General features: G+C 37.5%; 2 protein-coding genes across 2 annotated transcripts in view; both read left to right on the plus strand.

Moving 5' to 3' along the window:
- The window catches only part of LOC113066296 (CTD small phosphatase-like protein), a 31,244-nt gene extending 19,284 nt beyond the window's left edge, over positions 1-11,960 (plus strand). The window contains exons 2-7 of the mRNA XM_026238165.1: positions 2,265-2,422; positions 5,118-5,219; positions 7,229-7,285; positions 8,560-8,652; positions 9,620-9,805; positions 10,956-11,960. Coding sequence (XP_026093950.1) covers positions 2,265-2,422; positions 5,118-5,219; positions 7,229-7,285; positions 8,560-8,652; positions 9,620-9,805; positions 10,956-11,081 — 722 coding nt within the window. The 3' untranslated portion in view covers positions 11,082-11,960. The remainder of the gene's footprint in view (positions 1-2,264; positions 2,423-5,117; positions 5,220-7,228; positions 7,286-8,559; positions 8,653-9,619; positions 9,806-10,955) is intronic.
- An 88-nt stretch (positions 11,961-12,048) lies between these two features.
- LOC113066295 (advillin-like) overlaps positions 12,049-17,735 on the plus strand; it is a 12,654-nt gene continuing 6,967 nt past the window's right edge. The window contains exons 1-7 of the mRNA XM_026238164.1: positions 12,049-12,383; positions 13,779-14,077; positions 14,554-14,685; positions 16,204-16,312; positions 16,401-16,475; positions 16,686-16,879; positions 16,964-17,072. Coding sequence (XP_026093949.1) covers positions 16,244-16,312; positions 16,401-16,475; positions 16,686-16,879; positions 16,964-17,072 — 447 coding nt within the window. The 5' untranslated portion in view covers positions 12,049-12,383; positions 13,779-14,077; positions 14,554-14,685; positions 16,204-16,243. The remainder of the gene's footprint in view (positions 12,384-13,778; positions 14,078-14,553; positions 14,686-16,203; positions 16,313-16,400; positions 16,476-16,685; positions 16,880-16,963; positions 17,073-17,735) is intronic.

Genomic DNA, 17,735 nt, shown 5'->3' on the forward strand with positions numbered 1-17,735 from the left:
AAATTTAATTTGTCTTTTAATAAATAAAATGTAAAGACATTTTATTTTTTGGTAAATAAAGGGGATTTGCTATTAAAATTAAAACATGGAAGAAATATTTTGTGATTTATTTCTTTAAAAAATTAAGTTTTATTGATTTTTTTAGCTGTAGTAGCAGTATCACATACATTCTACTAAATAATAGTGATATTTCTAGCACAAAGCCTTTATGTAAAAATGAACTTATTTTGACGGGTTGCTGTGAATACCTTTAAATTGACACTGGTTTTACTCAAATGAAACGGTAAATTGCTTGTGAAGTGAAGTGATGTTGTTTATGTATTTATGTCCTCATTACTGCAAGCGTCCCACGCTTCAGTCTAGGTAGTTAACAAACCCGCACCTCTCTGCCATTCATTCATTCATTCATTCACACAGAGACGCGCAGAACATGCAGGATTCATATTTCAACCAACTTTTGCGGCTTAACATTTACAGATACTGGTCCATATGGAGATTTGATTAATTTATGCCAACTTTGACAAATTAATTAGAGTATTAAAATGTACGTTTAATTTTCATGTCTGGATTTTGAGATTCCGTCCTCGTTTTCTGCTTCACGGAAATCATAGCACTGTTTGCGTCAAGAACCGGGTTGACTGGGTACTCTGTACCTAAAGAAACCTGGTACCGTGACATTTAAAAAAACTTTGTACCGACTTGGTACCGAAAGAACCGGGTCTTTTGACAACACTAGGCGTTACTGCAACAATGAGAGCACTTGGCCCTCACGACTGACCTGGATAGCATGAAACCCTATCTGTACTGTGCCACTTTAACATGCAGCAAGTCACAATATAGTAGTATGACTAGAAAGACACATCTACACCGACATCTCAGTCATCAATCATTGAGCCTATTGTGACTCAGTTTATCAAAAACAGTTTTTTTTTTTTTTTATAAAATACACATTTTACACATGTTTTACTTGCCCCTTCTATTTTGCCAAACATCTGCTGCTGTCAGGAGCAACCTGTTCTTCCAATACCAATACCTGGCCTGCATGCCTCATTAGATCAACTCGTTCAGTTTTTCTGTGACCAAGTGATGTCATAGTACTGTTTGTTTAGTTCCTGGGTACTGTTTGTTTAGTTGTTTAGTTACTGGGCAAAATATCATGCACATATGTATACACAACCAGAATGTTATTGTGAGAGGGGCAGATGGGTTACTTTAAAAGGAAAGGCTGTTTAGATTTTTTAGTTAGGGTTGGGTCGATAGACGATAACTTATCAATTTACAATGAATTTCTATTATAGATCAGTGGTTCTATAGTATTTTGTCACGCTGTAGGAATCATTAGTTCCCTTATAAGGATTCACGCTTCTAACTCCAATTACAATACTATTACACCCCCCCCCCAACCGATGTCAACATCCATCGCGATGTTTCACTGTAGACATCGTCTGATGCCAAATTTGTTGACATCGCCCAGCCCAATTTTTAGTTGCTTTGTTTTGTTTGTCCCGTATTTTGGAATCATGCAAACCTTATGTGAATTATTTTACAATAAAGAGGACATTCTATTGGTTTTTTTGTTTTGTTTTGTTTTGTTTTGTTGAAAAATGCCGTTCCTTTATTTTGGGACTGTGCAAACCTTGGGATCATGCAAACATTTATTTCACAGTAAAGAGGATGTTTTTTTTTAATGTAATTTTTGTTTTATTTGATTTTACTGCAACCCTTGATGTCATGCTAATGTTCGTGCACATGTACACTCAATTTTAGACCCACTGCCATCAGCTTAATCATGTCTTCTTCACATTCAGCATTTACAATGTCTCATTTGCATTTTTTTACAGGGCTTTTTAAATCAGGTTGTGTAACTGTACTTAAGACTTATTGCTGTGCACAATGACGTGCTGTTGTATGCATTAAATGCAAAAACAGAACTGCTGGCGTACAAGCATAGGGGGTAAAGGTGACTGAGTCGCCCATAGAGACGCGTATTGTGTACCATAATACACAAACGGAGCTGTTTGCACACTTGTTCAGTCATGTGAGCTGTGCAGGTTAACCAATAAGCAAACTCCGACAGACTGTTGTTTTTTGTTTTTTCACTCGTTACGACCTCCTTCGTGAATGTGTGCTGTACGCCAGGCCGACGGATTTAAAGTTACAGGGCAGGGAAGATAAAGCCCCAGATGTTTTGAACAGGATGTTTTGAAACAGTTTGTCCATTTGCAGTGACCAATGTTTGGTGTGTGTGTTTTTCTCTGTCACAGTCTCCCAGTCCAACAGCAGTTTAAAGAAACACAGGAACAGAAGTATCTTTAGTCCCTTCTTCTGCTGTTTCCGGGACTATAATGTGGAACCACCAGCCACCAACAACAAGACCTGCTCCCTCCCTCCACCTGCCGAGGAGAACAGCCCCCCTCCAAAGGTGAGGCCTCATTTATTTTTCTAAAGACAGTTTTAACAGCTTGAAAATCTTCAGCAATGGATGCATGAAATTGCAGAGTTCAAGTCTGACTGCGTTTGAATTGCTAATGTTGGTCCAGTTCAGAGTAAAGTCTGTTTATTAGCAAACTTTGCTCATTTTCTCTCGGTTTAGCTGAGGTTTTTTTCTTGTTTGTGAGCTGCGCCCGAATGCAGGCTCTGTGCATGCTGTTCCCGTGTCCACACCGCAAAGTTTTCCAGCTGTTCCGAACTCTGTGAACCCGCCTGGATGTTTACCATCCAGTTCTAGAAATGATGGGCCCGCTTTCCCTCACACACATTCTTCAGTTTCCACCCACATACACACTCTCTCTCTCTCTCTCTCTCTCACATTCCTGAACTGGTTCTAATTCCAATAAAGTATGTGTCTTGTGTGATTGATTACTTGCTGCCCATATAGTTCCTGCCCCTCTTTCCTCTTCTGTTTCTTTCTTTCTCTCTTTCTCCCATTGGCTATGTACACTTAAGGGGGAATACGCATTGTGCCCACTGATAGTGTTGTTTATTTGCACGTCATCTCTGCTGTTTTCCGGTTAATAAAGTAATTATGCAAAACAGGTCACCTTGTTGAAAAGTAAAAAGCACAAATGAGATCGTTTTAATATCTCGGTTGTTTCTCCTATAGGGAACAAAATCAAATTGAGTCTTTTGCAACTGGTTTTCATATTGTTCTCCTGAGGAAAAAGTCTCAAATTCGACTGAGAGTAGCCCAGTCTGACTGCAGTTAATAGTCTGTATTTTCTCACTCTTTCTTGTTCTTTTTTCTCTTGCACTCATCCAAACACACACACACACACATTCTGGGCAGTGTACCGTGTGAAGTGACCTCACTGTCCGTGCTGAAACTTTTAAGCCAGAGCGCTCCACAAACACTCCTGTGTGCTGCCAAAGCAGGTACAGGCAGCTATAAATGGATCTGAATCAGATCGCATTACCGCAGTGTTTGCCTGCAAACGACTCGCGATCTGCAGAGGAATGTCCTGCTGTTTTACATGTTCATGTGTTCTAAGCTGCCCTGTTTTAGATCCACAGACAATTTAAATGAAACCCATGTGTTTTCCGGCTCTTCCGGAGAGATTCCAGGCAGGATTTAGCTGTGAACAAGGATGGGATTTCTGTCAGCATGTCTGTCTGTCTTAGTCATGTTGTAATGATGTACAATAGTTCGTCATTTCTGTGCTTTCACAGTGTCGTGTTTGTTGTGCTTGTTTTTTTGATGATTCTCTTCCCCCCGTTTTGTTTTTTTCTTTTTTCTCTTACTTAACTGGTTTTATTTCTCAGTGTGATCAGGTCCAGGTCATCCTTATTCCCAGTGTATGTATTATATTTATTTTATTAATTTTTTTTGCCTGCATGCTTGTGCATAAATCTCTGTCTCTCGAGAGAAACCTTTCTGACTTTAGTTCCGTGATGCATTAAGCTTCTTCATCACTTTACATAATAATAATCTTGGAAAACAGCCACATATTGTGCCTCAGTGACAGAAGTGACCTTGGGCATTGAATTTATTAAACCTTTGAATTGAATTAATTACACGAAGATCCTATCACTTACAGCAATACATTTTGCAATGACCTGCACAATCCTTCAGTGCAGATTTTATTTTATTTTTCTCACACACAGCTCAGATCTCATCAAAATGTTTCATGTATCCTCGATCTTTACACAATATATCGTCACGAGCCGCAGGGTTTAATTTGGTTTTGTTTGTATGTTTTTTTTATTTTTTATTGTATGTTTAAGCCGTGATTCCCATCCACTTACATTATATGACTGATAGACCGCAACGGTTTCAGTTAAAAATCTCGGTTTGTGTTCTACTGAAGAAACAAACTCACCTACATCTTGGATGCCCTGGGGGTAAGCAAATAAACATACAATTTAAATTTTTTTTGGTGAACAATCCCTTTAAGCTTGGTTATAGAGTCATATGGTCAAGTTAACTGGGAGACTGGTAGTGCTGATAGCAATAAGCTGTACTTGAGGACAACAGCAGTCTCAGAAAGTCAAATCATCCCACACTGCACCTGCTAGAGGAAGAGCGTGCAGAGAGGTTTGCTGATCTGAGCCAGGCCTTCACGCTGAGCTGGAGATAGGGGAGACCCAAATCCTGAAACACACTCCACCTGCCTCTGCCTGCTCAGCTAAATGCTAGCATCCATGCTGAGCAAATGCTGGCAGGAGTTCTCATTCTCACAGTAATTGTAATCAAACCTCAGATCCGCTGGTGTTTTCTAAGATGACAGCTGGGAATGTCTCACCGCCTGCTTCCAGATCCTCCTGCTTTGACTGACTGACACTTAATGACTGCTTTCAGTATCTTCCCTCTTATGCATTTTGAAAGTGTCTGGACTGGAGTAAAGGTTAAGTTGGGAATTTAGTGAACCACACACTGTTAGCTGTCATTTTTCACTCAGTGCAAACAGTTTATCATAATACAAGCCAGTGCAATTTACATAGCCTGGATATAGATAAGAATCACCCCCTTTTAAAAGAATCACATCGGAGGAGGGCTTTTAGCTTTTGATGATCATTCCCAATGTCTGGCTGATATGATAAGCATGCATCTTTATCCTCCATTGAACTGCTTGTTTGCTCTCCTGTCCTCCTTACATCCATCTGTTCTGTATTTCCTCCAGCCTCCAGCTGAATACCTCTTGCCTGAGGTCAGCATTAATGATTACAGCAAGAACTGTGTGGTCATTGACCTGGACGAGACCCTCGTGCACAGCTCCTTCAAGGTACTTCTGAATACACACACACACACGCACTAAAAATACTACAATTTTGATATTATGATATTTCAGATAGCAATGGATTAGTGGCACGTTTGGGCTAGTAATGACCTTTTGAAGAGCACCAAGTAATGTTCAATATTGTTTTAAAACCTATGGAGGCAGCCTTTTATATAGTAGGCGTCTTAGTTATTCTACCTCCAATGATAACTTGTTTTGGCTGCATTTAGTGTCATAACTATTCTTTTCAAAGAAGGAAATCCCAGAAAACACAATTATCAAAGATGGTGGAGAATGCGGGCAAAATATTGAGTATGAATGCCTGTCTTTCATTTAAGACTGACAGGAGTAGTTTAAAATAGTAATCAGAAATAGTCAGTATTTGTCTGTTATTCGTTTTTATTTCCATAAGAGCAATTTCAGGAGATTTACTCCTGAACAGTGGTTTTGAGTGTGCCAGACGATGTATTTGTGCGACCTAAGACATGATAACAGAAGGTACTGGCAGTATTTTGAGGCCGTTGGGGTGGATTTTAAGTCTCAAATGAATGAAATCCTCTTCCGAGATTACATGTTTGTCTGGTCCCTAGAAAGAAGCGCTTCGGGGAGCCACCTGCTAAGCGCAGTGACCCACTTCTCTGCATCTTTGTTTTAGGCGTGGTTTTAGCTCTCCCTCTCTCTCACACATACACACGGTCAGACAAACAACTATGGCCAGCTGATTGCACACAATCACCCCACATTTACATATGCACACACATCCTGCTTAATGCATACACGTCTTCCACAGCTGGATACATCCCCACTCCCAAAAGAGAACGACAGTGACAGATTCTGAATGTGTTTGCTCGAAGACTAATAACTGTGTTTTGTTAAGCCTGTCCTCCTTTAAAATGTCTGCCTGGCAGCTCCTGTTTTTGCTCAGAAAAGAGAGAAAGGCGGCGACTGAGAAAAAGAGGCCCAGAGAGAGGGATGCATGCCTTTGTGCGCGTTCACAACCTCACATACACACACAAATACACCCATCCTTACGCCAAAACACACATACACACACACACACACACATCACATTAGAAAGGTATGCTCACAGTTACACAAAAAAGATTACTTGACCGAGTGTTTACAATATATTCTATTACAAAAACAAAATTAATCTCACATCAATCTCAAAGTCGACGTGTTTTCTTATCTGGAAGCCTTGTATAAATTAGGATAATGTGCAGTCATATAGTCTTTTTTATGGGGTTATACAAGACCCCTTCCAACTACAATTTATATGTTGTGTTTGGTCACACACACACACACACAAACACACACACACACACACACATATATCTATATTCTAGCTAATAAATATATTGCAATGATTCCAGTGTTACAATTCCTATTCATATAGATCACACACTCCTCCTGCTGGCCATATTATGAACTGATGTGTAAATCACTTCACTGTGAAAACTGTTCTGAAATTAGTCATTTCATAAAATATTAAATTCAGACAGACATTAAATTACTAAACATTTTAACACAATTTTTATCTAATTTTCCATATGAAAACATTCTTAAAATCGGATTTATTTCAGCTGTTGGGTGAGCCTTCTTCTCTGCTGTCAGGTCAGAGCTGAGCTTCTCAGAATTTCCTTGTTTTTAACAAGCCCTTGAAAAGTGCATAGAGCCAAAGTTGATTCTCCTGTCCTCATCCTCATCTCCCTTTCGCTTTCTCTTTTCTCTCGTAGCCACCCGTTGAGTCTCTTTCATCGTCTCCCAGCACTCCGCTTTCTTTAAAAGCATATCAAGTCTCAGTTCCTAGCTTCATGCAGTCAGCTGTCAGAAACACACATGCTCAAATGCGCACACTCATGCACTCATAAAGCTCAAAGAAGTCTAATTGAAAGTCTTGACTACAGGTAGCTGTGCAGCAGTGGATGCCTCCCTCTGGCTCTCTCAGCTGTAACACACTTACAGTAGGTTTCAAGCCGGCTCCTAACGCATGATTTCCTGTTTTGTGCCCGCAGCCCATCAGCAACGCAGACTTTATAGTCCCTGTGGAGATTGACGGAACAGTTCATCAGGTACTGTGCAAATAGGTTTAAATGTAGCCATGGGTAAATTACTAACAAAGCTCTCGCCCCCTTTGAAATTGAACTGTGTTTTTTGGGCTGCAATTTCAATCTTGACAAGCTGTGTCGTAAATTTAAATGAAAGGATATTTTGCATTCCATACACGTTAATCGACAGCATTTGTGGCATAATAAAAACTATATTATTTTCCTTTGTTTTCATTCTTTATTTTTTTTTTTTTTTTTAAGCAGTTTCAATAATATTTCTGCAAACAATGTGAAATTTTTGAGCCATAAAGCTGCTTAAACCATCTTCTTACAGCTATTTTAGGGCACTGGGAAACAAAGTTGTAAAATTAGACTTTTACCCAGTTATTTAAGTGATTTTTTATATTCAAATTATGCTAACACTTTTGGTTACTACACTGCAAAAATGATTTGTTAAAATATATGGTTAAAAAAGCACCCAGAAATTTACCATAAAAATGCAGTAGCAACTTTTAATTAAACTGAAATTAAATTTACAGTTAAAATAATAATAATAATAACAAAATAAAAAGTTTTAGTTACTAAAAGGGAAATAATTTTTTGTGATAGTCAACATTATGCCACAAATGCAGTCCATCAAGCTTAACTTAACTAATAGAACCTGGAGTTTTATAAAAACTTAGTGACCTCGCTTGTTCTTAGTGTTTTCTGCTGTATTAAAGCATCATATGTAATGACATCTTTCCATTTCCAACATGTGTCCTCTGAGGCTTTATATTTTTATTCAGTTTTGTCCGTCCTTTCATCTCTTAAGAAGTCATACTGTATACGAGTGGCCCCAAAGGGCTCATGCTAAATCCCAGTCTGAATCTCATTTCCTTTTTATCATTCTCCTCGAGTCATTGGGTGCGATGTAGTCAGCAGCACTCGCTCGTGGTAACTAACTCCAAATAAACAAATGTCACCATTCTGAACACAGCCGAAAGCTCAGAGTAAACACACTTGAGGGGAGTCTGAATTGTGTTGATAGAAAGCCTGTGTGTGAGTCGAAGAGGCTTATTTGTTGCTGGAATACATCTGCGAGGTGGCTGGTACCTGGTTCAAGTAATCCAGGATAGGCTTTGTGGATCAGGGTTGGCCTGTTCTCGGTTACTTGCACTGGGTTGCAGCAACTGAACGACAAGTTCAAGACTGAAACTCTACGAAGAGGTTTGTTGAAAGTTCAGTGTCAGCATCTCTTGTGTCAGAACTGGTTTGTTTTTCTATCAGTAATAGCTGTTTATTTGGTTTGTTTGAAGGTGTATGTGCTGAAGAGGCCTCACGTGGATGAGTTTCTGCAGAAACTTGGAGAACTGTTTGAATGTGTTCTTTTCACAGCCAGCTTGGCTAAGGTAAGATTCTTCTGACGTTCTTTTTCTTTCTTATTCTAGTCAGTAGTTTCCAATATTTGGTCAATTAGTCAATATTTCACAGACTCGGTTTATAGCAAAGGAAGTCATTTTCAGTGACAGCTGCAACGTTACCATTGCAAATGTCCAGTGACTCGACAAAGTTGAGAAAAGTTATAGAAATCAATGATGAAGTGAAGGATCCATCTCCTGTGAGACACTCTCAGAGGGGTTTAATGCTGTTTAGAGTGATTTTGCCATTCTGTATGATTTATATATAGCTATATAATAAAAATAAAATCAACTGAGAAAGTTCGTCATGCATTGATAATCGTTTATCTTGTTCATGAGATGATGTATTATGCACTACTGGTATTAATATAAAATGCATTCCTTACAAAACAGCAACAAAACAAACTCTCAAAAGAGTGTGTCAACTTATATTATCGCAAACTATCCCCGTTTTTCAAAAGCTGAAGGAAATCAATCAGATTTCAATCCATTCAGTAATGCGGTTTGTAAAAATTATTTATTCAAGGAATTAATTATTTATTGTTTGCTGAGCTTGAGTTGGAGACATAAATATTTATATTTATTGCTTATTTACTCATTTTTTTTATTGTTATGATTATTATTATAACTATTACATGAATGCGTTTGTAATAATTATTCAAATTATATATTTCATTTTTTTTTTTTTTGATGGATTTGAGTTGGATGCATAAAGTATATATTATATGTTAAATTCATTTCAAATGAATTTGTTATTATTAATAATATTTTTATATGATATTATGATATTATTTCATGTGTTTTGGGAGGGGGCTGGATTTGAGTCAGGTACATAAAGTGTTTCTTTAACAGTAAGTTTGCCTCAGCCTCTTGTTTTGGATTACCTGTTTGTGTATGACCTCTGCCTGTCTTTGGACCTTCGTGTCACCATGCATTTGTCTCTATTTTGCTCTTGCAGTATGCTGACCCTGTAGCAGACCTGTTGGACCGGTGGGGCGTGTTCAGGGCACGGCTCTTCAGGGAATCCTGTGTGTTCCACCGGGGGAACTACGTCAAAGACCTCAGCCTTCTGGGCCGAGAGCTCAACAAAGTCATCATAGTGGACAACTCACCTGCCTCTTACATCTTCCATCCAGAAAACGCAGTATGTGTCACTATGGGCCACACCTGCAACTTATTTTTCATTACAGCATCAGAATACACTATTCATATATAATATAGATTGCATGCATGTTGACTCCCAGTGCATGCATTTATGTCTTCATCTCTCCCTCATCTGGAACTAATGAGGTAGAACCCAGCCACAGGCGCTTTACACTCCTTTGTCAAAGCTTCTCATCAATTATAGACTCAGTGTTTAGTGAGAGACCTGTGGAGGAAGCTGCAGTCAAACAGATCCCACTGTACCTCAGTGCTGTCACCTCCCTCCTACACATGCTTGCATCCCTCCCGTTAGACGAGAAGCTGTTATTCTGTATTCAAACTAATGAACTAAAGGTGCTGATTAAAGCCTGATAGCTGTAGCTATTCTCAATTCTGCACGATTGGGTATAATAAAATCCGAATCTAAAAAAGTGAGATTATCGAATCACAAAGGCTGGGATTTAATTAAATATCTTCTGAGCTATGTTGTTTCACTGTTTTCATTGTCTCGGAGCACCTCGGTTTCCGAGTTTGGGTCACTTATAACACTTATTATTGTGAACGCAACAAACAGTGCCATAAGTATTAGCATTGTAATTGAACAGTTGTACTGTGAAATAGAACAATAATAACAATTTATTATTCATATTTTAATTGTATTTAACACTTTTTATTTTACAGTGAAGTATTATTTTTTGAAAAACAACGATTACATGTATTATTAGTTTTATTTATATGTAATTGCAATTTAATTTTATTTGTTTTAGAAAATGAAATGTTTTTCCCCCCACCACAAATCATGATCACAAATCAAAATTCATCAGTTATTGAACACGTTTCGAATTTCTCTCTTAAATCTTGCTGACTTTTAAAGTCTTTACTGTATGTCTTTTCTTTAAGGTGTAGTTCAGCTAAAGATTTAAATGTCATTTTCAAATCTGCAAAGTATGTTCATCATGTTATGAAGAAGAAAGTCATGAGAATTTTCATTTTGGGGTGAACTATCCCTTTAAGGGGGTTTCTTAATTTCTTATTAAGAGACAATTTTCATAGCATGATCTAAAGGTAAGGTAAGCTAATGGTATTTTTATAGCGCAAAGTTACTAGCTTGAGAACAGTGTGTTTTAGTAATGGTGTTGGTGTGTTCACAGGTGCCGGTGCAGTCGTGGTTTGATGACATGACAGACACTGAGCTGCTGGATTTGCTGCCACTGTTTGAAGGCCTGAGCAAAGAGACAGATGTTTACAGTGTGTTACAGAGCCTGAGGGCCAGGTAGCATACGGTCCAGCACTGGCTTGCAAACACGAACACCCTCTCCAAACATCTCAGGCTGAGCCATCATTCGGCTCTGGCCTCTAGAAGAGACCACTCACCCAACGAACACTTCTCCTTCTCCCTCATAGGACCAACTGCCAAAATAATTCCTCGGCAAGCAAATACATACACTGTTTTTTTTGTGTGTTTTTTTTAATGCAGAATGAAGAAAAAAAAGCATTGTTTTATTAGAGAAACACAAGCGTTTACTATCCTTGAGTATGTTTACCAGGAAAAAGAACAAGACGTGATATTTTTCTGGACAGGCGTGAAAACACTTTTTGTGGTCTTTTTTTTTTTTTTTTTTTAGGCTATGCAGGCAGTCTTTTCTGTGGCGTAATCGGTAGTTCCAACAACTGTGATTAATTTTTTTTCTCGTACCGAACAAAGTGCCTTCTGACTGTTGTTTTTATGGGGACACACACAAATGAGTTTTTGTATGCTGCATATTTACAATTCAAAACCTTTAAACATACACTGAAAAGTGTATGTTGTGTGTATGAAAACTGAAAGAGCGGACGGTGAGTCTTTTAAAATTCCTCAAGACTTTTTTGGTGACCGTCAAGAATCTTCATTGGACTGAATGATAATATTGGACAAAGGATGATGCCATTATTTTCTTGGGTTCTTGTATGCCTTTGGAGAATATAGCATATAAGCATTGTGTTAAAAAAAATAAAAAACATTTGCCTCTATTACCCAACTGTGATTTGAACTAATACAATATATTGTTACAAAAAAAACAACTACATTTAATCAGCAATGCAATCCGTCAGGATCTGAAATTAATAATCATCATTATTGGAATAAAAGATGCAATCATAATAAAGATTGGTTCACATGTTTGTGTTGTATTCGTGTGCATTACACTTGAGTAAGTTCCAAAGGGATGCTGGGAAGCAGATTACACACAAGAAGTCCATTGTGCAGGACCTTTACAGTACAATGATTTTAAATATGCTTGGTTCTCCTCAACAAGATTTGTATAAAGAATGGAGTGCACAGAAATGTGGGCCGTGTGAAATATAGTTAATGAGCAAACTCGGAGCACTCAGTTAGTTTGCTGCATGATTTACCACGAACTTTAAGCACAGAGCAACAACCAGAAGTCCACCTGTGACTGTCAATATTCATTGTTGGTGTTAAAGCATAGGAAAAAACATATTTTCTTTTTTTGAGCCATGGAAATATATGTGGTGGCGGTCAGTTGTGCATTTATACATTGTTAAATTATTGTATCTGTTGAACTTGGACTCTGAGAAAGGTAAGATGCATGGTTTCCACATTATTTCACAGATATTTAATATTTTATGTTGTAGTTAACACTGTAAAAGTGATAAGTAAAATAATTTTTGTTGGTGTAACTTAATGTAACCAGACTGATTTAGTCATTGAATCATTTCTCTGACCAATATTTGGTTAGGTTACGAAACATCTTGTGATGTATTTGTGCTGTTTGTGAATTCATGATCTCAGCGATTAACTTCAGAATATCCGAATATGGTAATTAAGAACCCCGGTCAATCACATGACCTTGAACGTTATGGATTGCGTGTTTTGGTTCTTGGAGATGAAAACAGCGCTGTGTGTTTGTGAGTATAAAATTACATTTTGAATTCGAGTGCTGTCAGAGAGATGTTTGCCTAAGGTGTCTCTGGAACGGTGAATGAAAGGAACAGCTGAATATGAGCTCTGTTATGTTGGGTTGCTCCTCTGGAAATGAGTCATATCTGTTTGTTTTGCTATTGTTATGAATGTTTGTGTGTGTGTGTGTGCGTGTCTGTGTGCTGTACACACTGTTTTATGCTGTTAGTGAAGAAAATACTCTAAAATCCTAAAGAGAGCTCATTATGCAGTGTTAAATTCAGTAAAATTAAGTCTTTAACGCCAACATATTGCATTGGACAAGTGTTGCTTCATAAACACTATAACCGGCTGCTATATGATATTGGGACAAACATAACCAGTTTCTTCACATTAGAAACCTTCACAACGCCTCAGAACTCACATTGACTCGAATGCCTTTTATTGTTTGAATTTGCATGCCCTGACATCGAGGAGAGAAAAACTGTCTTATTCTGTTTCAACAGACCCCATTAGAATCTATTGTGGATGGAAAGATCTATAGAAAGACAGACAAATGGATAGCGGTATAGACAGAGACATACATGGATAAATACTGTTGAAAGGTAGATAAACTGTATAAGGTAGGTAGACTGATAGATGGAACAAAGGATGGATAGACAGAAAGACATAGGTAAGTAGAGAGTTAGATGTATATATATATAAATAGCTAGGTAGACTGATGAATGGATGAATAGATAGAGAGAGATGTATAGTCAGAAAGACGTATAGTGACTAGATATATTAACAGACATAGAAAATTAGATAAACACAGGTGGAAATATATATATAAATATAGAAAATATAGAAAGATCTTGTTAATCAGTAAAACTGGGGGAAAAGTTTATTTTCTTTCTTTGTTATAAATGGCTTTTCACTTTTATTCTTGTAATGTTCTGCGCACACAATAGTTAGGGTGTTTGTTCGCCCACCTCTTTCTATCTCCCTCTGAATGGCATTCTGGCCTGCAATTAAGGTGAAGCCTCTAAACCTTAATGAAGCACCATTTTGCTGCTTACTTATCTTCATTTGTTAGCGGCTGATGGGCCGTTTGCCATAGGAAGCCTCTGATATCTGTCCAAGAGCGTCTCGCAGGGGATTGGTTCGCTCCGTCTCCCCGTCTGCTGGAGAGGAAGAGATTAATCACTGTCTCCTCTCTCTGGCTCTCCTGAGTGTCTGCGTGGCGTTCCCGTCTGAAGCGTGAACGAGCGGAGACGCAGAGCTGATGTGAGGGGAATCCAGAGTCTCTCTGACCTCCAACAACTTCAGACAAGCTTGTTTTATAGAACTGAGAGAATATGTGGTGATGAAGGAGATTCCTACTTCATGTGAAAGGTTAGTTCACCCAAAAAATGAATCATCAGTTGGAATCACCCATGCCATTCTTTCTTCTGTGAAACACAAATTTAGAAAATATCAATAATGTCCTGGTCCCTTTTTTCATGCTAATATGGACTTGTGCTTTCAAGCTTCAGTAAGAAGCTTCATTAAAGTAGTCCACGAATCATGCACTATATTCTAAGTCATATGATAGATAGTTATTATTCATTGATAATCTTCCCCTTCTGTGAACCTTTGAGGCAACTTTTTGCAAAACCATAAATAAAACTCTTCTAATTCTAATCAAATGTATTGTTTTATTTTCTCATAGGATCATTTTGGAATTACAGAACAGACAAATGTGTATAGTTTTAGATTTTATTAGACAATTGTTGTTTCTAAAGCTTTATGTGCATAAAAGGTCAAAGGGAGCTCCTGTTCTTTTCCATATAAAGTCTTGTGTGGGTATCAAGGTGTGTTCTCACCTGTAGGGCTGGACAGAGACGAGCCCTTCCCTGATCAGCACACATGAACAATGTACAGAGGGAGAGGAAAACGCTCATAGAGATTCGTCATAACTCTTTAATACATTACTACGCCATCTCTGTGTGTGAGGCTTACAGGTAAGAATAAAACTTATTTAAACTATGACTTATTCATATACAGCCCTTGCAGGATATGTTAGATAATCAAGTTTTGCATTATTATTATGACTTTTACTTGTAACCACAGAACCCATGTACAATTGTATATAAGATTCACGTTTTACTTCATTGCGATACAAGCAAATTTGCTTAACGACCACCAACTGGTTGATGGAAATTCCACTCAGTTGTATTCCAGATAGAATATTATTTGGAGCAGAAATGTATGAATTTGTCTTTACCCATCAAAAGATCCTTCATCTTTAAACTCGCAGTGGGAAATATGAGACCGATCCACGTCATTGATTGGGATTTATGGAAAAGCCTGTGCTGACAATTGTTTAAAAAGCTTTGTCAATAGACAGGAAAACCAGTCAGTCAGGACATAAAGCACACAAAACTATTAAATATGCAATGCTTGTACAGTAGATAGTGCTTTTCTTTAGTCAGACAGCAATCAGATGAATGTTATTTATGTAACACGATCACGCGAGAAATTAAATGCTAATGAGACTTCTAATTATTAGTGCATCATACAGTATACACCTGTGCTTGGTTTATTTTCTTACTAAATACCATTTTTTTTATTTGTTTATGGTGAATATTAGTTTTAATTAATATTTACATTTTGGATTCTGTCTTCTACATGCTACTAAGATTGTTCTGTGAGATATTTGTGTTTTCATGCTTCACCTTCAACACAATATTTCAGTCAATATTCTCGTGCCCCAGTTTCTTAGCAACAGCTGCACTGTGATTATAAAAGGTCAGTGTTTCTTTCAGTTAGCACTGAGTTTTATGAGAGAGGACTGGTTGCTGATGTGTAGTTGTTTTTTGTTTGCAGTATGCAACTTATTTGCAAGCTATTTGTCCCGATAAACGCATCTAAATCATATTTTCTGAACGGAAAGTTGTTAGCTAGACACAGATAATAAAACATCTGAAAGAGGTTTTGGCCATCACGTGACTCCTGAGTTTATTTCCAAATCATTTGTAATGTGAATAGTGACCGGTTTTAAAAGAGCGTTTCGATGCACATTTCTGTTGCTGGGTAGTTTTTGTGTTTACTGAGCAGATTCTTGAAAGTGAAATCCATTTGTTGCCATGGTGCTGGGCGCTACAGATTCTCTAGAGGAAGCAACATTTAGACATATCCTCTTCATCAGCCGTTCATAAACCATCTGTTTTTTGATATTTCACATTTGCAAAAATCTGTCATAACATTTAATTAAAAACTGAAAGGTGACACTGCAGTGAAACATGTCATACTAATATGCAAATCATGTTATATAAAATGTGTTCATGCAGTAAGTGTTACGTTTTGAATATAATCCAAAATCTTCCTGCAAAATTAATTCATTTCTACATATTGTCTTTTATTATACAAGCATGAATTCAGGTACATTTATGATTCTCAGCATCAAAATGTGATCCAGTATACCTGAAGCTTTATTATCAGCCGTGATGTATTATGCTGTGGATTTGTGTTTCATTCAGATAGTTTGAGCGTTGAGATTGCTTCTCAGAATCTAGCAGAATGACAGAAGCCCAGGATGTGTTAAAAACCATCCAGAGAAAACCCGGCCTGCAGATCTGGACCATCAGTGTAAGACATCACTGCGGTTTTCTCCCATTAGCCTCCTTTTTAAGAGTCAGTTTTAATGTTTCTTATCACATATATTGTATTTCTTTAGAAAATGAAAATGGTCCCAGTCCCAGAGCAGGCATATGGAAATTTCTTTGAAGGTGACTGCTACATTATTCTTAATGTAAGTAATCTGGTCTTCAAATCTTACATCATTTTAAATAGTGCTTTTAGAAAGACTTACTATAACTGAACACTTCTGAACTGCTCCAGATGACAATAAATGACTAATTTGTCCTTTGGAACATAAAGGAAGTTAACATTATGGAATTTCTAATGTTGTTCTTTATCCAGTGATAATCTGTAGTGATTTTTTTTGATCTGTGTGATTCAGGTGAGCAACAGCACCACACAATCTACTGACATCCACTACTGGATAGGCAACACATCGTCCCAGGACGAGCAGGGAGCGGCAGCCATCTATGTGACCCAACTGGACAAGTATCTCGGTGGCAGTCCGGTTCAATACCGGGAGGTCCAGGGATGTGAATCGGCTAAATTCAAAAGCTACTTCAAGAATGGCCTCATGTGAGTGAAAGAAAAACATTTAGGCTTGCTCCTGCCAATTCCATGATGGTTTGATTATGTCTACACGTTTCCTGTTTCCTGTAGATATAAAAAAGGCGGTGCGGGATCGGGATTCACACATGTGGAGACCAACATGTTTAACATTCAGCGCCTGCTCCACGTCAAAGGAACGAAGCATGTGACTGCAAGAGAGGTGAACTACTGCATCACACTCCTCGAATCACAATACTAGAGAAGGCTCAGCTCATGAATATTAAATAGATGATAATCACTTGCAAATCTTACAGGAGCATGGAGTCACTATCCACTAATATTCATGAGCCACACCTTCAAAGTAAATGGTTGTTCTCAATGACAGTTATCTGCAGCAACAAAGCCAACGGACGTCATTCATGCAGATTTGTGGCAGTGATAACTGTATTATTATTACATTTTGTTTACATTATTACATGACATTATATTATAATATATTGTTATATAGTAGTATAAAGATATAAAATCAGTATTGTTTAAAAAAGTAAATAATCGGCTTTTACGTTGTTGCTAAACTGAAGCCAAAGCAAATTGTGAAAATAAGTAATATTCATATTAATAATTTAATAATATTATTATAGTTGACATTAATGATAAAAAAATTACTATACATATATGTGTGTGAGCCTGGGGTATATTTATAGCAATAGCCAAAAATACATTGTATTGGTCAAAATTATCGATTTTTCTTTTATGCCAAAAATGATTACATTAAGTAAAGATCATGTTCCATGAAGATATTTTGTAAATTTTCTACCGTAAATATATCAAAACTTAAATTTTGATTAGTAATATGCATAGCTAAGAACTTCATTTGAAAAAT

The sequence above is a fragment of the Carassius auratus genome, chromosome 49, assembly GCF_003368295.1.
Source record: "Carassius auratus strain Wakin chromosome 49, ASM336829v1, whole genome shotgun sequence".
Classification (NCBI taxonomy): Eukaryota; Metazoa; Chordata; class Actinopteri; order Cypriniformes; family Cyprinidae; genus Carassius; species Carassius auratus.